Source organism: Leptodactylus fuscus, chromosome 3 (genome assembly GCF_031893055.1).
Source record: "Leptodactylus fuscus isolate aLepFus1 chromosome 3, aLepFus1.hap2, whole genome shotgun sequence".
Classification (NCBI taxonomy): domain Eukaryota; kingdom Metazoa; phylum Chordata; class Amphibia; order Anura; family Leptodactylidae; genus Leptodactylus; species Leptodactylus fuscus.
This window is the reverse complement of record NC_134267.1, coordinates 143,313,942-143,335,727: the sequence shown is the minus strand read 5'-3', so window position 1 is coordinate 143,335,727 and position 21,786 is coordinate 143,313,942. Positions and strand designations below refer to the sequence as shown.

General features: G+C 41.1%; 1 protein-coding gene across 1 annotated transcript; it reads left to right on the top strand.

The window, feature by feature from the left end:
- The first annotated feature begins 2,165 nt into the window (after positions 1-2,165).
- Positions 2,166-21,344, top strand: EIF2B5 (eukaryotic translation initiation factor 2B subunit epsilon). The gene is made up of 16 exons (XM_075268459.1): positions 2,166-2,328; positions 8,957-9,081; positions 10,198-10,383; positions 10,475-10,652; positions 10,916-10,996; positions 11,636-11,713; positions 12,114-12,426; positions 12,561-12,706; positions 12,792-12,930; positions 13,346-13,453; positions 14,291-14,398; positions 14,533-14,623; positions 14,775-14,898; positions 16,522-16,647; positions 18,148-18,258; positions 20,663-21,344. Exons 1-16 carry the CDS (start codon positions 2,206-2,208, stop codon positions 20,720-20,722), a joined length of 2,097 nt encoding a protein of 698 aa, XP_075124560.1. The 5' UTR covers positions 2,166-2,205; the 3' UTR covers positions 20,723-21,344.
- Positions 21,345-21,786: the final 442 nt, after the last annotated feature.

Below are 21,786 nucleotides of genomic sequence, written 5' to 3'. Positions count from 1 at the left end.
TTGAATTCAGCTCACTGTCGGCTTTCCGGTATGTGCCCCAGAGCTGGAGATATTGGTGCTGTTAGTTTCGGCACCAATCTCTGCCCACTGTCAGAAGGGCGTTCCTGACAGTCTAGCTGGGCTGCTCAATGCTCAGCATCATCGATGGACAGTAAGGAATGCTCCCTCTGACAGTACAGGGCTATGGACTAGTACTGGCGGGGGCATTCCTTACAGCCCAGCTAAACTGTCAGGAACGCCCTTCTGACAGTGGCCAACGTTTGGTGCCAAAACTAATGGCACCGCTATCTCCAGCTCTGGGGCACATAACGGGAAAGCTGAGCACACTGTTGGCTTTCTAGCAGTATATAAAACCGCATGTTCATAAGGACATGAAAGGTCCTCTTTAAAGGGGCTCTATCAGCAAAATCATGCTGATAGAGCCCCACATATGCGTGCATAGCCTTTAAAAAGGCTATTCAGGCACCGTAAAAGTCATATTAAACTACACCCCCCCCCTGTTTTAAAATAATAACCTAAAAAAGAATGTGCTCTACTTACGGATCGTGCACCCTGGGCGGGCATTCAGGGTGTGTCTTCATCTTCCTCCACGCCTCTTCTTCCTCCTCACTGTCCATTCGCGAGCGCTGGAGGAAGACGGGACCGGAGGACATCAGAGGAAGAAGAGGCGTGGAAGAAGATGAAGACACACCCAGAATGCCCGCCCAGCGTGCACGATCCGTAAGTAGAGCACATTCTTTTTTAGGTTATCATTTTAAAACGGGGGGGGGGGGGGGGGTAGTTTAATATAACATTTACGGTGCCTGAATAGCCTTTTTAAAGGCTATGCACGCATATGTGGGGCTCTATCATCATGATTTTGCTGATAGAGCCCCTTTAACTTATTTTATGTCGGTCCATGTGACATATTTAGTCTGAATGACTGCCCCTCATATGAACCAAACTTAGGCCGGGGCTCCACGGGCCAAAAACGCCGCGATTTGCCTCCGGTGTAAATGGCGCAGGAAAAATTGCGGCGCTATACAGTATCTGCAAAGTGGATGGGATTCATGTTAAACTCATGGCCACTTTGCGTTAAAATCTGCAGCACGAACACGCTGTGATTTCTAAAACCAGTGCGGTTTTGGAAATCGCAGCATGGTAATTATATCTACAGAAACACCAGTGGCTTTCCCATAGATATAATGGTAACAGAAAGTCCGTGGAGGAAAACTCTGTGAACTTTCTGTTCAAAGCGCTGAGGGAAGAACCGCGTTGCGTTCCTGCCGCGTTTGTTCCTGCAGTGCTTTAGTGTGACGTTTCCAGCCTCTGAGGCCTTAGCCTTACTGTGTCATAGTGATCTATAATATAGTGAGTTTTGCGCATCTGACCCATGGTCAATCAAGGAAATGCGGCCAATATCGGCATCATTATATAGAGGGGGCTAAATCCAAGTGGGTAAAGGGATCCTTTAGCCCAGTACAAATTATCATCCTTACATAGAGCAGGCTTAATTCTAATGAGCTCAGGGACCTGGTCCTTCTACTCAAAACTAGCTATTTGTAGGGGGAAAATACAGATTGGCTGGAGTCTCCAGCGGATCAGCGTTCACGTGAGCTGTACTTGATTTCACAGCTCAGCTCATTTATTTGAATGGGACTATGCTGAGATCAGGTCATGTGGCTTACGTCATAGGGCCAGTAAAATGGAAGCGGTTTCAGCGAGCGCCACTGCAGCTTCAAACAGCTGATCAAAGCCCCTGATCAGATAAGTCATCAAAAAAAGGAGCAAGAACCTGAAAAGCACTTAGAAATACATTGGCGCTTTCAAAAAATATAAATAAATGAAAATAAACCATTTTGATATTTAAAATAGAAACTACACTTCTCTATATATTACATATCCTTCAGCCCACTAGGATTTAGAATTCTCTATACAGAACAGGCTACATCCTAGAGGGCATCGGGCCCAGGGCCTTTAACTAGGATTTTTACTCAACCACTGTATAATCCCAAACTAGCAGTAATAGCAGTTCTGTACTAGACTCCTCCGGCGGCTGTGCTATACCTCCTTGTGGATGTGCTCTATGTATTTGGGTGTACCAAGATGGCTGAACTGTAGCGTGACCGTACATACTGTTTTTGTCTCTTCTAGGCCACCATAGGCGGCGCCGGGCGATACCGAGTACGGTGGCCGAGAAGGTTAAAGAGTGCATGCGTGAATATCATGGCTTCGCGTGTAGGCAGACGCGGTGCGGGGGGAGACGATGAGCTGCCCCCACTTCAGGCCGTGCTGATCGCGGACAGTTTCAACCGGAGGTTTTATCCCATTACCAAGGATCGGCCCCGGGTGAGCTCTAACAGATGATATGTGTGACCTGGGCAGCACAGTGCCCCTACTATCTATGCAGCAGGTTAAGCGGCTCCGGCTGTGTATTGCATCAGTCTTACTGAAGTCATAGTACTAGGCTGGTTCATCACTAGGCTGCCCCATTGTTGTTGGCTATTCTGTGGGTGCTGAATTAGATTAGTCATGGCTCTAGTTGTGAGGTAGTCTATGGGTGCTGTACTAGATCAGTCATGGCTCTCGTAGTTAGGTAGTCTATGGGTGCTGTACTAGATCAGTCATGGTTCTCGTTGTGAGGTAGTCTATGGGTACTGTACTAGATCAGTCATAGTTCTCGTTGTGAGGTAGTCTATGGGTGCTATACTAGATCAGTCATGGTTCTCGTTGTGAGGTAGTCTATGGGTACTGTACTAGATCAGTCATAGTTCTCATTGTTAGGTAGTCTATGGGTGCTGTACTAGATCAGTCATGGTTCTCGTTGTGAGGTAGTCTATGGGTACTGTACTAGAGCAGTCATGGTTCTCATTATTAGGTAGTCTATGGGTGCTGTACTAGATCAGTCATGGTTCTCGTTGTGAGGTAGTCTATGGGTGCTGTACTAGATCAGTCATGGTTCTCGTTGTGAGGTAGTCTATGGGTGCTGTACTAGATCAGTCATGGTTCTCATTGTTAGGTAGTCTATGGGTGCTGTACTAGATCAGTCATGGTTCTCGTTGTGAGGTAGTCTATGGGTGCTGTACTAGATCAGTCATGGTTCTCGTTGTGAGGTAGTCTATGGGTGCTGTACTAGATCAGTCATGGTTCTCGTTGTGAGGTAGTCTATGGGTGCTGTACTAGATCAGTCATGGTTCTCGTTGTGAGGTAGTCTATGGGTGCTGTACTAGATCAGTCATGGTTCTCGTTGTGAGGTAGTCTATGGGTGCTGTACTAGATCAGTCATGGTTCTCGTTGTGAGGTAGTCTATGGGTGCTATACTAGATCAGTCATGGTTCTCGTTGTTAGGTAGTCTATGGGTGCTGTACTAGATCAGTCATGGTTCTTGTTGTGAGGTAGTCTATGGGTGCTGTACTAGATCAGTCATGGTTCTCGTTGTGAGGTAGTCTATGGGTGCTGTACTAGAGCAGTCATGGTTCTCGTTGTGAGGTAGTCTATGGGTGCTGTACTAGATCAGTCATAGTTCTCGTTGTGAGGTAGTCTATGGGTGCTGTACTAGATCAGTCATGGTTCTCGTTGTGAGGTAGTCTATGGGTGCTGTACTAGATCAGTCATGGTTGTCGTTGTGAGGTAGTCTATGGGTGCTGTACTAGATCAGTCATGGTTCTCGTTGTGAGGTAGTCTATGGGTGCTGTACTAGATCAGTCATGGTTCTCGTTGTGAGGTAGTCTATGGGTGCTGTACTAGAGCAGTCATGGTTCTCGTTGTGAGGTAGTCTATGGGTGCTGTACTAGATCAGTCATGGTTCTCATTGTGAGGTAGTCTATGGGTGCTGTACTAGATCAGTCATGGTTCTCTTGTGAGGTAGTCTATGGGTACTGTACTAGATCAGTCATGGCTCTGGTTGTGAGGTAGTCTATGGGTGCTGCACTAGATCAGTCATGGTTCTTGTTGTTAGGTAGTCTGTGGGTGCTGTACTAGATCAGTCTTGGTTCTCTTGTAAGGTAGTCAGTGGGTGCTGTACTAGATCAGTCATGGTTGTCGTTGTGAGGTAGTCTATGGGTGCTATACTAGATCAGTCATGGTTGTCGTTGTGAGGTAGTCTATGGGTGCTATACTAGATCAGTCATGGTTGTCGTTGTGAGGTAGTCTATGGGTGCTATACTAGATCAGTCATGGTTGTCGTTGTGAGGTAGTCTATGGGTGCTATACTAGATCAGTCATGGTTGTCGTTGTGAGGTAGTCTATGGGTGCTATACTAGATCAGTCATGGTTGTCGTTGTGAGGTAGTCTATGGGTGCTATACTAGATCAGTCATGGTTGTCGTTGTGAGGTAGTCTATGGGTGCTATACTAGATCAGTCATGGTTCTCGTTGTGAGGTAGTCTATGGGTGCTGTACTAGATCAGTCATGGTTCTCTTGTAAGGTAGTCTATGGGTGCTGTACTAGATCAGTCATGGTTCTCGTTGTGAGGTAGTCTATGGGTGCTGTACTAGATCAGTCATGGCTCTCGTAGTTAGGTAGTCTATGGGTACTGTACTAGATCAGTCATGGTTCTCGTTAGGTAGTCTATGGGTGCTGTACTAGAGCAGTCATGGTTCTCGTTGTGAGGTAGTCTATGGGTACTGTACTAGATCAGTCATGGTTCTCGTTGTTAGGTAGTCTATGGGTACTGTACTAGATCAGTCATGGTTCTCGTTGTGAGGTAGTCTATGGGTACTGTACTAGATCAGTCATGGTTCTCGTTGTGAGGTAGTCTATGGGTGCTGTACTAGATCAGTCATGGTTCTCGTTGTGAGGTAGTCTATGGGTGCTGTACTAGAGCAGTCATGGTTCTCATTGTGAGGTAGTCTATGGGTGCTGTACTAGATCAGTCATGGCTCTCGTAGTTAGGTAGTCTATGGGTGCTGTACTAGATCAGTCATGGTTCTCGTTGTGAGGTAGTCTATGGGTACTGTACTAGATCAGTCATGGTTCTCGTTGTTAGGTAGTCTATGGGTACTTTACTAGATCAGTCATGGTTCTCGTTGTGAGGTAGTCTATGGGTACTGTACTAGATCAGTCATGGTTCTCGTTGTGAGGTAGTCTATGGGTGCTGTACTAGAGCAGTCATGGTTCTCATTGTGAGGTAGTCTATGGGTACTGTACTAGATCAGTCATGGTTCTCGTTGTGAGGTAGTCTATGGGTGCTGTACTAGATCAGTCATGGTTCTCGTTGTGAGGTAGTCTATGGGTGCTGTACTAGAGCAGTCATGGTTCTCGTTGTGAGGTAGTCTATGGGTACTGTACTAGATCAGTCATGGTTCTCGTTGTGAGGTAGTCTATGGGTGCTATACTAGATCAGTCATGGTTCTCATGTTGTGAGTTAGGGCTAGTTCACGCGGGGACATGGAGGAGGAATTTGACAGCGGAATCCACTTCATAATCCTCCTCCATACAATGGAGCCATATGTGAACAGCTAGCTTTTCGCACGGAAACGCACGGAAAAAAAACACTAGCTGTTTTTTTAGCCCATTCACTTTATGAGAGGGGAAAACAGCCTGGCTTTTTTTGGAAGCTGTTTTTACAAAAAAAAGCTCCAAAAAAAAGCTTGACAAGGTAAAAAAAAAAGCTTCCTAATTAGGAAGCTTTTTTTTCCAGTGCCAAAATAAGCCACATGTTATTTACGTCTGAGTTAACCCTAAAAAGGATTCTATCATTAGGATGCCATTTTTTTAATATTAACACGTAGGAATACCCTTAAGAAAGGCTATCCTTCTCCTACCTTTAGATGTCTTCTCCATGCTGCTGTTCCGGTGATATTCACGAGTTTCTGCGGCATGCAAATAATTTTTCTGCTGCGAGAAAACTCTCCAGTGCCGCCTCCATCTTCTTCTGCAATGCCTCTCCACCACATCTTCTTCCGGCATGGTCTTCAAAATCCTAGGTGTGCGCAGTCGGCTTCTACAGTGCGCTCGTGTAAGCGGCCACAAGAAAATGGCCGCAGACATGCACAGTCGGCTCTGCCCAAAGCCCGATGGCAGAGCTGACTGCACATGCCTAGGATTTTGAAGACCAAGGCGGAAGAAGACACGGCGGAGAAGCGTCGCAGAAGAAGATGAGATTTTTCAAGCAGCATTGGAGACGCCCCTCAGTGCTGAGAGAAAAATCACTTGCATACCACAGAAAACCCAGAATATCACCGGATCAGCGGCATGGAGAAGACTTCTAAAGGTAGGAGAAGAATAGCCTTTCTTAAGGCTATTCCTATGTGTTAGTCTTAAAAAAATGGGAATCTAATGATAGAATCCCTTTAAAGGGATTGTGCACAAATAAATGAACACCTCCCTTCCCTGTTCTAGCACCACTACTTGATGATGTTACCTTGTAGTGTCCTTGCCTCACTGGTACACACAGCATGTAACCTCTGATACCAGTGGTGACATCATGAAGGGCTGGTCCTCTTTGGAAACACTATTTTTAGCCTGTTACCCTTTTTGTTTAGTACCTATACAGCCTCAAATAATCCCCTTCTTGTGTATTGAAGTTTTCCCGTAGGTATTTTCTTTGGTGTTGGCTTTTGTGAATAACTTGGTGGTCTTTTCCTTTTTTGCTTTCTATTGATGATATCAGTCTGTTTCCCGAAGACTCAGAAAGTGGTAACACCTTGCACCAGCGGAGGCGCATACTACAGCAGTCCATATGTCTATACTGGCCTATATCAAAATTCAACTGTATAGGGATGAAGAATTCTTTTACCGCCATAGCGCTGTGGTAGTCTACTAGATTTAAATCCACCAAACCATCAGGCTTTGATGGAGATCATGTATAAGAGGTCTGTGTATGTTCCTCCAGGTTTAGCTAACACCAGTAATCATCACAAAATCCTATACTGACCTGAGAGACATGGCTGTAGGGAGGCTTAAAATATCTTTTAAATCCCCCACCAATGTTCCCTTTGCCATGTGCTTCTTTTGGGAAGGCAAGTTGGAGGATGTTTCAGATTGCCATGTTGTTCTGCTGGATGATGAGGTGAAGGATGCTTCTACAGATAGGCTTGTGCCAGCTCCTTTTGCTGTTTTGGAGGTGCATGCACAATGTGTGCTTATCTACCTCTGTGCAATCCCATGTAAATGGTATTGAGCACATTCATTAAGTGTGTCAGTATATACTGATTATAGGCAGTCTCCGAATATTTATGGTGTGATTTACTGTGTGCTGTCCAGTGCATATTTATGTGTTATTGGGATTGCATTGAATCATGCCTGTTATGTTCTCCATATAGCAATTATTTTTAATATGGTTGCTTGTCATGTATTATTTATGGTCTCTGCGTAGAACTTGTAAATTTAATAAAGAGGTCAGGTTTGTTTTGCCGTATTATTTTTATGGTTACTGGAGGGTTTTTGTTGGTTTGATGATTTCATCATAAGCTGTTGGCTTGGAAGTTCTTCTTATGATTGTCGTCCTCTCTTCTAGTTGTCTTAGTGACTCCAGTCCTCCACCTACTGTTGTAATGACATTCTTTGCAGCACGGCTGTAAACAGAGATAGCGTTCCTGTTCTGTTCTATTTGTATTTTTTTAATAATACTGTGCAGTAAAAATAAAAAATTCTAAAAACAAATTGTTTTCCATGAATATTAAGCGTGATAAAATTATTTGGTGGAAATGTTCATTTAAGGAGGTTTTCAATATCTTAACAGTGTGATCTGATGCCTGGCACTCCCAACAGTAAGCTGACAGATAGGACTGTGGGGTTCCAGAAGTAGGGACAGCTACGTGATGTATGTAGTGACTCCAATTCAAATGCAATGTGTTACCCCACTCTTGTGTTGTAAATTGCTATAGAAGTATATCAATAATTTGGTGAACTTTCACTACAGCCTAAAACCTGTATACATCCATGACATTAGATGTTGCTACAACAGTACAGTTTTTGCCCAGCCATAGGATGACGTGTTTATTTGACTGAGAATTCACAAGATCAGCAGCCTATAGACATCTGGAATTGCCGATTCATTTGTTGAATATTGTCCATTCTTAAATTTTGCAGTGGACGTTTCGCTTTTTAAGTAGATATCTCTTTGTAGGTTCACAGTGAGTGTATCATATGCTGTTTGGTGAGCAGACTGTTCTCTCAGTTGTATAGTATGATCAGGATCTGTTGCCAGATGAACTTCATTATATTAGGGTATCTATAAGGTCTTATTCACATGTCTGCATTTCATATACGTATGTATGACATCCACAGTTTTCACAGATGCTATATATATAATCACTAATCAAAATGTGTTTATTCGGACATCTGCATCTCCGTTTATTATTTTTTTTTACTTGTTCACCACATCAATCAAAGTCTATGGTTTAGTGAAAAAAGATGACGTTCATCTTGCACAGAGCTAGAGACATACAAAATATAGAAAATGAAAGAAAAAATTGATCTGCTTTCCAGAGATGTACCAACATACCATCCACAAAGAAGCAAGGTGGGGTGCCCTTCATGAAAGGGCACTGATCTCACAAGTCCGTGGATGCAAACGTGTGAATGAGGCCTAAGATGAGCAGTATTCCCTGACTGTAGCTCTTCCCTTCTCCAAATTACAATTTTGGGGCTCCTTAAGAAAATTGTAACACAACATTACTGCTTTCTAATTGTTCTAATGTAACTAAAAATGTGTCTGTGGCTTGTCACAAGATCCCACTGTGGCAGTAGGTAAGAGGACAGGGGCCATTCTAAATTCAGTGCAATATGACTGCCCTGGTATTGGAAGTGAGGATGGGTTCTAGTACTACGCGGGCATTTTAATGGTAAACCATCAGCTCTGGCAAATGGAAAGCCATCCTATCTGTCAGAAAATTTGTTGAAAGTGCTTACAATTTCTCAGTTAGTAGGCACTGCTGTATCTAGTGCTTTCTATCTGTTACACGTTTTGACCTACAGGATAACATTTTCATTGTCGTAAAGTCCTAATCTTATTTCATTTGTTTTTTTATAGGCTCTTCTACCATTGGCGAATGTGGCCTTGATAGATTATACCTTGGAATTTCTCACTGCCACTGGAGTTAAAGAAACATTTGTGTTTTGCTGCTGGATGGCAAATGAGATAAAAGATCATCTAAGGTAACAGACAGCAGAATGACAGAAAATTCCTGACCACAGCAAAATCAATTCTTTCAATCAATATCTTAGTTAGGGGATGTAAAATATAATATATTCACATCCATTGCTCAGCTTTGCATGCAAAGGTAATTCGGAATTCTGTAGTTGGTTAATCTGCTGCAATGTTGCACAGTGTGTGGCCAGCCGGCTATAGTGTCTAGCTTTTTAGTGGAAAAGGGTCATCCCATCAAATATAATCCCTTTCAGAATGTAATTCCTGGGACAATCAATGCTCATGGCACCCTCAGGAAATAGATAATTTTACTGGGTGAGCCATGTCGGACGTGAATGTCCCTTGCAGAGGAAATACAACACTAAAGGGATTCTATCATTAAAATGCTATTTTTTGTCCCTAACACGTAGGAATAGCCTTAAGAAAGGCTATTCTTCTCCTACCTTTAGATGTCTTCTCCACGCTGCCGTTCGGTAGAAATACCGGTTTTCTTCTGTATGCAAATGAATTCTCTCGCAGCACTGGAGGCAGTCCCAAGCACTCAAACAGCACTGAGGCATCCCCAATGCTGCGAGAGAACTCTCCAGCGCCGCCTAAATCTTCGCCTAGAATGGCCTCTCCCTGCGTCTTCTTCTGGCGCTGGCTTCAAACTTCTAGGCCTGCGCAGTTGGCTCTGCTGTCGGGCCTTGAGGACGCCACCAGTACTGTTTGAGCGCTGGAGACCACCCCCAGTGCTTCGAGAGAACTCATTTGCATACATAAGAAAATTGGGATTTCTACGGAATGGCGGCGCGGAGAAGACCTCTAAAGGTAGGAGAAGAATAGCCTTACTTAAGGCTATTCCTATGTGTTAGGGACAAGAATTACCATTTTAATGATTGAATCCCTTTAAATGGCAGCTAATTCAGTTGAATGACTTACCTTGTAAATAGAAGGACCACTCAAGTCCCCAGAACTGCTGAGCAGCTCTCTGTTCAGGCTCATAGAGAGGGTCTGTATGGGGTCCATGTACCTGAAAAATGATTTTTGCAGAAGCTACGGTTAATTGAGTGGTACTGTGTGATGAGTCACCTAAATACTCGTATGTATTAAGCTGGTGTCTAAAATGATTTGCTCCTTGACAGGAATTCTAAATGGTGTCAGCCTACAAGTTCCAATGTAGTGCGTGTAGTGACTTCCGAACTTTACCGGTCTCTTGGAGATGTTCTCCGAGATGTGGATGCCAAATCCTTGGTGCGCTCAGACTTTGTGTTGGTTACAGGAGATGTAGTTTCTAATATAAACATTGAAGCGGCTTTGGAGGAGCACAGGTCAGAATTTAGAATTTCAATAAAATTCTTATTTACACTATTATTTGATTCTCTAAGCCAATTACTAACTTGTCTCCATATTCTCTTACAGGACTCGACGGAAGCTAGAAAAGAATATTTCAGTTATGACGATGATCCTTAAGGAGTCCTCACCAGTGCACCATACAAGGTGTCAGGAGGATGATGTTATTATTGCTATGGATAGCAAGACTAAAAGAGTGCTGTTGTACCAAAAAAGCCAGGACTTGAAGCGCTACCACTTTCCAACGGTTAGAGATGAGTCATCATCCATATTTGCTTGTAGAAACTATATACTGGTTACAGTACCCCTCTTACTTTAATCCAATGGACCTAGGTAGGCCTCCTTAGCAGTCTATAAAACAGCCTTATATTCTGTCACCACCATCTTATGAAGATAAGACAAACACATATTAATTGTTTTAGGTGCTTCCATACAGAGTTAAATGAAATGATTTTTTTTTTTTTTTTTTTTTTTTTATTAATGTTGTTTTAATGTACTTTGTACTCTTAGAGCATCTTCCAGAGTAAGGCGGATGAAGTAGAGTTGCGTCATGACTTGTTGGACTGTCACATAAGCATCTGCTCTCCCCAGGTAAGTGCATTTGGCATGTAAGGGCTAGTTCACATGGAGTTTTTTGGTAGCGGATTTTGAAGCAGAATCCACCTCAAAATCCGCTGCAAAAAATGGCCCCTGTTGACTTCAATGGGAGCTGCTCGCTTCTTTTTTACGCTAACTAGTAGCGGAAAAAAGAAGCAACCTGCCCCTTCTTCCCACAGATTCCGTGGCTGACTCAGCTGCGGCGTGAGACTCCCTCCCGATTAGGCTCATTAATTCAGACCTAATCCGGAGTGGAATGTCGTGACGAAATGCCATTGCACTGCATCGGCATTCCGTCGCAGCTTGTCGCGCAGTATGTTCACAAGCGGAATCCATTTTCCACCGTGTGAACTTACTCTAAGGCTGCAGATTAATCATAAGAAAGAATTAAAAAAACAAAACAAACTTGAAATAGCAATTTCATTTTTGTGCTGCTGACCTGTAAATTAGGATCCTGAGATTGTGGCTAGTAAGAACATATTGTAAACTGCTTATGATGCAGTTTTCTAACATATGATCCTGTGTTCCACCAAGACAGAGATATGTCTTTGTGAAGTTGTTGTTGTTGTTTTTTTAACTATTTATGTGACTATTTGATTAAATTATATTTTCTTTACATTTATTACATTATAGGTTGCAGAACTGTTCACAGACAACTTTGACTACCAAACTAGGGATGACTTTGTTCGTGGTATACTTGTAAATGAAGAGGTGAGAAGATTTCGAGTAGAAAGCAGGATAGGGTGTCTGATGTTACTCCCCATCCCATTTCTATGAATATTTGACCTGAATTAACCTTTAGGAAACTGAAAAAGCTCATTGGTGGCCTTTATGTCTGCTGTGCTGTAATAGCTGCAATATTGAAAGTCCCAGAAAAAAATAAATAAACATAATGCCTCCCCCCTCCCCATAAGTCATTACATCTGTATTTTTTGTACTTGTCTTCTTTGACATTATCACATACATCTCTAAAAGGGTATCTTTCCTATATTCCTATGTACATGTATGTTGTAGTGGTCATGCGAGGCATAGAAGTTATCATCACCTGCTAGGGGCAGGCAACTGTACTATACACATGCTATGATTTCTAAGGTACTTATCTTTTACACAGATATTAGGAAATCAGATACACCTCTATGTGACTCAGGAAGAGTATGGTGCACGTGTATCCAACCTATCAATGTATGAAGCTGTGACTTCTGACATCCTGTGCCGTTGGTTGTATCCTATAACGCCTGAGACAAACTTCACTGACCAGGAGGAGCAGAGTTGCACACACTCCCGTCACAATATATATAGAGGGTCAGAAGTCAGCCGTGGCCATGGCAGTGTCCTACGTGAAAATGTATTAATTGGGAGCAACACGACAATTGGCTCAAAATGCACCATCAGCAACACCAGTATTGGGAAAAATTGCAGAATTGGTGAGCTATAACTGATAAAATGAGATTGGTAAACTAGACTTATACTCCATCAATAGCCTGTTGACCATCACCAGTACATAGATGGCACTAATGTACTGTTAACCCTAACATATACAATCTGGTTTCTTTCCTAGGCGATCGAGTCATTTTGGAGAATGTGTATATATGGGATGATGTCCGCATTGAAGATGATGTCACAATTAGAAAATCTGTAGTTTGCAATAATGTGATTGTGAAAAAAGGAGTGAGGATTAATGAACACTGTGTCCTGACCTCAAGGGTAATGGAATACTTAACCACTAATCTCTTAGAGCTAATTGCAAATTACATTCTCTTATAATTAGCTTTACTTTGTCAACCTTTAGGTCATAGTCGGCCCTGATTTAGAGCTGCCAGAGAACACTGTTATTTCATTGCATCATCCAGATGAGGATGAAGAGGATGATGATGAATTCAGTGATGATGCAGGAACTGGCAAAAAAGAGGAGAAATCAAAGGTTAAAGGTAGTAAACACAATAATAATAAGAACCAGCAAATAATATTATGTTAAGCACAATGCTATTGAATACCCTTAGGTTGTAAATATGCACTAGATTACAATGCAGGGATATTTCCTGTGCCTGAACCTGGTTAGTGAAATTCCATTAGGTCTAGTAATTCCGCCTGCATTGTTCCTGGAGAATATTTGCTGAAATGATGTCAATGGTTGGCATTTACCTTGTCTTTATTGCATTTGTGTCTATATCAGGCAATCCTAGCACTGGTATTCTCTGGGGAGCTAGAGACGAAATATGGCAAGCGAGTAATCGTAGTTCACTTTTCTGTAAATTGATGTACATCTCTACATATAATGTCCTACTGTTTAAAACTATCCTGTCATTTGGAATACAAACTTTTATACCAATTTTCTGTGAACAGTGTACAACAAAGCAGAGGTTGGATCGGAGGGTGAAGGCTATGTCTGGAAGTCTAAAGCAATTCCAGATGAAGAGGAGGATGAGGAGGATTTGCAGAAAAGTCTATGGAGTGAGTGGTTAAAAAGGCATAAACAGCTACCTGTATGGTATTACTATGGGTATACAGTGTGCTAATATGAACAGCTGAAATGGTAGCACAGTAGTCACTACATGCCACAGTGTGTACATATATCTGTATATCTGTGAGCAGCGGCGGACATCTGTCTTAAAGAAACAAGACTCTGTATTTTTATTAAATATGTGGTAAATGTGTGGTAGAATAAAATGGCTGTCTTCTTCCAAAAACAGCATCACACCTGTCTACAGTTAGTGTGTGGGATTACATCTCAGCGCCATTAATGTAAATGGGGCTAAGTTGCAGTACCATACACAACACATAGACTGGTGTGACTCTGGTTTTGAATCAAGGCAGACATGGTTTTGTAATCTTGGAAGACCCCTTTATCTAACAGGTAAGAGCAAATAAAAAAAAAAAGTGTCACAAACCTATCCTTTACGATTTGTCTTATAGATAAAGGATTTGTTTAGCCTCATGTATATTTTATTCACTGCTTAAGAAAGGCTCTTGTGGAGTTAAAAGGTTTCATAGTATATTGGACAATACAAAGTATCTTTTTTTTTAATGGAATTTGACGTCATTTACCTGTTGTTTGAAGTTAAGAGAGTGGCTAGGAGCTAACCTGTGTGAACAGCCCGCTGCATTCCCCTTTCCCAAATTTGGAGTGATGGTTGTGCTGTTCTCATGGTTTGTTTTTTTTTCTGCAAGGCCTTCTTAAATCGGGACTACTGACAGAATTTCAGTGTCCAGCTTCAGATGTAGGACTTTTTGTATCTGTTGACTGTCATAGAGTATATGTACTGAATACTTGTCTATTTCTTTGGTCAGGTCTCAAGATTACTAATGAAGAGGATAGTGACAGTGAAAGTGACAGCAGTGTATGCGCACAGCAGATAGAGATCCGCCCTGATTCCCCCATTTTGGATGACGTAATATGTAAATATCTGTAGTCAATGTGGTTTACTGATATGTGGGGGTTAAACTACCTGTCTGTGAATATCCTTGATATATTCAACCTTGTGTTTCTACCATACATTTGGTTCTGTAAATGACACTGTTTCTTCATATAGTTTTTCAGAATGAAGTTTTGGGAACGTTGCAGAGAGGTGTGGATGAGAATATTTCCTGTGACAATCTTGTGTTAGAAATTAACTCTCTCAAGTAAGTTGGAACATGAAACAAGTGTTTTGTTTTGTTTTTTCGCCTTTTTACATATGGATATATTGGGTCATTAGAAATGTTGTGGTTTATTAAATGAGAGTTCGGTGTGCATTGTATTCAAACAGGAGACTTGTCCCGCTTTATTCTACAGATATGCATATAACATCTCTCTTGCGGAAGTGATGCAGATTTTATGTAAGGTGGTCCTGGAGTTCCCCTTGCAGCAACTGAATGGAGTCCTTGATGTGAATCCTTACTGTGATGTGTTACTACCTGTGAGTGTTGCATTTCTCTATCATAAAGATTGAGAATTACTATATTTTGTTGGATTTTAAGATAAACTTGATTATATGAAGTACCCAGATTTTGGTCACATTTAAATTTGTAGATAATTAGAAGTTAATTTTTGTAAATGTCATGATAGGATGCCAATGGATATAAACATAAATGCAAGAACTTGGTCTAGCACATGTCAGAAACCCAGCCATGAGTTCATTGTTGTGCTCGAGTTATTCTCTATTGCAGGAAGACAGAAACAACAGGGACAAAAGCCTCCATGAGAACATAACCCAACCATAATAAGGCAAATGTGGCTAGGTGTTTGACTAGTCCAGACCATTGGCATCCATTGACAACCTACAAAAGATAAAAGTGACCACTAAATGATTAGAGGAAGATGATTAGAGAAAACCTTGAAAATGCTGCAAATTAAAATTTTATGTTCTTGGGAAAATCCCTTTAATATTTTTAACTGCACTGATAACCCTAATTCTTTCTTGCCATACACAGAACAGCCTCCTACACACTATACATCCCTACTCTGAACACTGCACGGCTGAACAGCCTCCCAAATACAAGGCGTTCCCATGTATAATTACCAGCATTTCTGACATTTCTGACCCCTACTTTTGTCTCTTAATAAATAAACCCCTAGCCACCCCTCTCACAAAGACACAATAGTCTACAGACCCCCAGAAAATGTCAGGAACTGACCCATTTGTGCATGTGGTAATGGTACAGTCATTCATTATGAAAAGTCTGTATTACTACTTTATCTATATCAGGCGCTGTACCTGTGCTGTAGCAGTTTAATAGAAGGATAGAACAGAGATGGGGAGGGGAAATGCATGGCACAAATGGGACTAAAAGCTACTTGGATACAGTGATAGGTGGCAGATTCCACTAAACAGATCCAGAACAGGCTCGCTGTAGACTCCACGACTCCTCTTACCCAATTCTGAAAGCCTTCAGCTTAGGGGGAGTATCCTTGACACTTGAGCGTGTCTCTTCTCCTAAGCTGATTTTCCCTCCCACTAAGCATTTAGGGGGTCTGATACTGCTGGACCTCCTCTCTGCAAACTAGAACGTGCAGAGACTTTTCATCTAGCTCTCAATTACTCCTTATGAGAGGGAATAAATTCCTTCCTAACCCCAAATGTGGCAGCTAGACTAAATCACAGGAGCAGCAGTTCTAGTTCACATAACCTGTGATATTTTTATTTTCAAGTGAGGCATCCAAGCACCTCTTAAACTTGTATATGTTATCAGCCATCACAACAGCCTGTGGCATTCACGAATCCAATCCTGCGTCAAGGATCTCTGTATTTCCATTGATATATTTCTACATTGTAATTAGGTTGCCCCTTTTTTCCCCCAAACTAAATAAAAACCTAGGTACGATAACCTATCTTTACACTCGAATCCACTAATTCCCACGTTCGCACTAACGTATTGGCTAACTTATTGCAGTATGCCAATTTGGGACAGACCTTGCTGATAGTTTTCTGGAACCCTAACAACTTACATATTATAAGATATAAAGTCATATTGAGTACATTTCAGTGAATGCACAATATATAATCATGCATTTTATGTAGATTCATTTTCTGTTTACCCAGCTCCTAAAAAAATGGACTCCAGTTTTCAAGAACTACATAAAGCGGGCATCTGACCACTTGTGCTGTCTTGGTGCAGTGGAAGAATTCTTTTTGGATCATGAACCTCTTTGGGCCGCAACTGCAAAGGTAACAAAGTAGCCAGGCGAAATATAAATTGACTTACACATGTGCAGAACTGTATCATCACATTTGTAGAAATATATGTTATGATAAATAATAATACATTTTATTTATATAGCGCCAACATATTCCGCAGCACTGTACAATTTGTAGGGTTCAAATACAGACAGATACATAACAAAGAATGTCATTTCACACAATGTTCACATATATGTTGTGTATATTTCCAAGGAAAAGGCCATTAAAGGGGATATACCAAATTTTTACATATTTTTCACTTATCCAAAGCATAGATGGGAAATGGTGAGTGACCACTGATACCCCTACCAATCACAAAATCAGGGTTCCTGTGTCCTCCATATGAATGGAGAAACTGGCTGAGCATGTGCATTACTTCTCTAGTCATCTCTATAGAGTGTTGTACTCGGCTTCTCTTTTCAGTCCCCTAGTAAAGAAAGGACCGGCAGCGATGGTGGGGTTGACAGTGGTTAGACGGCTATTTTTTTTATTGGGGTTAAACTGTACCAATTTTCTTTTTTTTTTTTCTTTTACTGTTTTTTTTTTAAAATTTTTTAAATATGTTAATATATGTGTTTTTGTTGCATAAAATGTTCCTTGGGGACACTTACACACTTTTTTCTCCTACTGTAATTGGGACATCCAACAAAACTCAAGTTACATGTGAAAGCAGCCAACATTAGTGATAATAGTCACTGGCAGAGACGAGAAGACCCTGCAGCTTTACTACATTGAAAGTAACCTGACGATCATGTGATTGTTGGGTCCAACAGAGGCAGCGGATCTGCTGTTTCCTCTATTCACTGCAGTACTATGTAGTGTGTAAATGAGAAGCCAGACGCAGTAATAAACTGCTTTTGTCTTCTTCCCAGACTTTTCTGGATGTCTGTGATAGCCAGAAACATGATCTGCTCCTGCTAGATTGCAGGACATTTACTGTAGCAACCCCTAAAGACATTGCTGTGGAGTTAGGATCTGCATCACTTGTTGCCAAAAGAGTGACTGTTGCTCTCATTTGTCACAGGATGAGAGTAAAGGACATTAAATGACAGATGCAGATGGAGCCTCCCCTGTTGGGTGTCTGTCTAGATTTACCCCAGTGTAAAAAACATGACTGAGGCTTTTGTCTGTCAATTTTTTTTACTTTTCTGACGGAAGATATCGTCCATCATGTTTACATTAGAGTCAGTGGGATCGGACGCAGACGAAGGAGCTCCCATCTGTGTCTTAATATGCTATAGTTAATGTCCATTTCTATTATCCTATGACGGAGCACTATGTTTAGGAATCCGCAGATATCCAGTACCCCCACTACTACTACAGCCTTATGACGTTTTGCTATAACATATTCAGAGATCATGATATCCTGGATTTCCTCTTCTAAATGTTGTGTAGCAGTTTTTACTGTGAAAATAAGAGTTTTCCATTGACAGGTAAAACTGATTTTAGAAGTAAACTTCTCTCTCGCTGTTCCCCCTTTCTGTACAGGTTCTAATGGGATTTTACCAGCAGGATGTGCTTGCTGAGGAAATGATTCTCCGTTGGTTTTCACAAAAAGAAATAACAGACAAGGGACGGCAGCTACGTAAAAAACAAGCAGTAAGAATAAGTTTGTGCTTTCTATGTAGTGCTTGTCATTTAATATAATTTTTAAATTATTAGTTTGTATATTCCATAATTCTCCTTAGTGTTAAACAAATAGGATAGATGTACAAGTCCATAACTATACAAATACACACGTGCAAACAATACAGTAGTAGAAATTGCCTTCCAAGTGAGCTTCCATTCTTGAGCTTCTCATACACATTAGTTTTAAGTCCTCTAAACCTGCCAATTTTGGAGAGATCATCTGACTATTTCATGTGTATGGAACTATCCCAGCTCTTACCCATTGACGAAGAAGAAGAATAGGCTTATTGCATTTCAGCATGCCTCATGATTTGTTCTGTAGGAGATAATGGTTTCAGTCAAGCTAAGCATTCATGTCTGTAGTTTTGTTCAGCTGACAGCTATTCAAGGCTGAGGCTCCACATTGTTGAAAAACTGTAAAAAAAATTTGTTGCACATTTTGCTGCAGCTTTTTGAGCCTAAGCCAAGTATGGATTTAAAGTCCAAAAAAGAAAAGGTTTAGAGCTCACCGTGTGTGTTCTGATATTCCAACCGGGGTGCACGATCAGCTTTCCGGGCAGAAAAGCAAGTGAAATGGGTAATCAACAAGAGATGAAGATCAGCATCACTCCGTGGAAAATGTAGAAAAATTCTTTAATCCATTTCAAGCGTAAAAAACATACAACAATGAAGAAAAATTCAGAAAATCATGGCCATGATTAAGGAACTGCGTGTTCTGAAACGCGTCGGCTTTTTTAATGTGTTTTTTGTCATTACTTTTTCTTCATTGTTGTATGTTTTTTACGCTTGAAATGGATTAAAGAATTTTTCTACATTTTCCACGGAGTGATGCTGATCTTCATCTCTTGTTGATTACCCAAGTATGGATTTAGCAGAAGAAAGAAGTAGAAGAGCCTTCTTTAGATTTATCATTCTTTTTAAACTATTACAGGTTTTGACTAAAAAAAAAATGCAACAAAATCTACAACTAAACAACACAGCTTTTCCGCAACATGTAGCCTTTGGCTAAGGCCCCACGTTGTAAAAATATAGCCTTTTTGGCTGCTGTAGAAATGGAGTGGTAAAAAGCTGTACAGTACCAGCAAAGTGAATGAGATTTCATTCATGTGGTTAATCTCATCCACACATTGTGGCAAAAAAAAGAGCTGCGAAAAGCTGAGTTTTTGAAAAACATAGCATGATAATTTTATCTGCAGAATTATGAGCACTTTTCCTTTTCCTTTTTTTTTTTAGATTTACTAGGGGAAGAAGGCAAAAACACAAAGAAAAATGCAGCAAAAACTGCAAGAAAAAATAGAGTTGTCAGGGAGCTTTCACGGAGTTACACTCTGCTCATTCTGAACACAAAACTCGTTCACAATGAGCGCGTAAAAACCAGATCCCATTAATTTCTATGGGTTCCGACATACGTGCGCTCCCCATTGAAATCAATGGGAGGCTTTTTTCCCTATTGCTTTCAATGTGATACGCGTGTATCAACAACAGCTTTAGGCTAAGGCCCCACGGGCCATATCCGCAGCACTAAAGCGCTGCGGGAAGAACCGCTGCGTGAACGCATAGCGGTTCTTTCCGCAGAGCTTTTAAGAGAATGTTCACAGAGTTTTCCTCTGCGGACTTTCTCTTAACATTATATCTACGGGAAAGCCGCCGGCGTTTCCGTAGATATAATTGACAACGGCTTTTCAAATCGCAGCGTCTCCGCTGCGGGCAAATCGCGGCGTTTCCGGTCCGTGAGGCCCCGGCCTTAAGGTGTTTTCTAGGTGTATGAAGTTCACCTGTTGTTTGGATATGTCCTCAGACAGAGATCTGCAGGGGTCTGACACCTGAGAAGCTGCAGATCAACTACTTGAAGCAAACATTTTGTTTAGGGTCCAATAACACAGAGGAAAATGGTAAAGAATTTGGTGTGGAATTTCATCTGAATCTGACACGGATTCCAAACCAAATTCAGCACCATTTTCCTCCGTTTGAATGCACCCTTAAAGTTCAGTCATGTCCGTTTGCAGCTAAGTCCCATTTGAGTGCTTGGGGCTGAGCTGCAAATCCAAGCACAGCCGCAGCACACTGTATGGCAGCGTGCTAGGATTTTATTGACTAGATCTCTGTGATAGTCTGAATGCTGCAGTTTCTTTGAACAGCTGACCAGCGGGGGTCCCAGGTGTCTAACCCTTGCTAGTCTTCGAATGATTATTCATTGGATAGACCACCAAACTTATAAGCCCAGAAACTCTTTAAGACTTATGGCTACCTCAAAGGGATTGAGGAGTGATAAAAGAGCAGGTGACGGTACAAGTTTTTAGAGATGGTACTGAAGTGACATTTATTGCAGATTGTGATTGCAGTATTTTATTAACTTTCCTATTTGTTAATACAGCTTCAGAAGTTTATACAGTGGTTGGAAGAAGCAGAAGAGGAATCTTCAGATGATGAGTGATGTGGAGAAGGTCACTTTACTTTTACTGAAATCCCATATGTTTTTGTTGGCTAGTCTCCTCCAATAAATGGATCAGAATGCAAAACGTTGCTTTTGGAGGATGAGCCACCTATATTTCCTTCATGGCCTTTGTGCCACAAAATACAAATACATCATTTAAGTACCATGAATTACTTAGACCAACCTCTCCACATAAGCATTACTACCAACATTGTAAAAAGCATGTGCAGGTTTCCATAGATATTTTTTACTGCTTGTGCTGGGCTCATGTAAAAACAAGCCTCTTTTAAAGTTTTATACCACAAAAATGATTTATGCCCCTCAGCTTTTTCTGTTACTCGCATTATAATGGGGCATACATTCTGAGCAACAGAAAAACACCCCAGTTCTCTGAATTGGTCCCATATCCGTAATGTTTGTGGTATAATCCCTTTAAACAACCAATTTTGTATTCTCTTTATCACATCTCATTTACAAGCCTCTGAAATGTTCCATGACCTTGTGTCTGAGTGGAGTTTGATATATGGCCAGTTGTGCTAGTGCCGACCTTCACAGGAATAAAAGCTGATGTGTTTGAATGCAAATATTTATTTTGGGGAACAAATAAAGACTATATGGATGTTGACTGGTTTTTTTTACAGTTTCTATTGTAGTGGGGGTTTTTTTTAATATAAATTTGAACATGTTCATTTGTTTGTTTGCTCACAGTTCAACTGCAATAGGCGAGTTTTACTCCCATTATATTAAGGTGTATGATCAGTTTGAAATACATTATTTTCAATGCAGAGCAGCTCTACAGAATGTGAGACAATTCAAAGAAAATTATTTTTTATATTATTATTTATTAAAAGCAGGGAGAGAAAAAAAAAATCACTTTTCTTTTACTATGTTAATAACAGAGAAAATGTTTGTTTTTGTACCGCGTTAGCCAGTGGGTAGGAAATATAAAAAAAAAAAAACAAAAAAAAACAAAAACTTGAGTCTTCAGTAGATGATACCTTTTTTTAATGGCTAACTCATAATGATGACAGAATATAACATTTCAAAGCTCTTTGGCTTCTTCT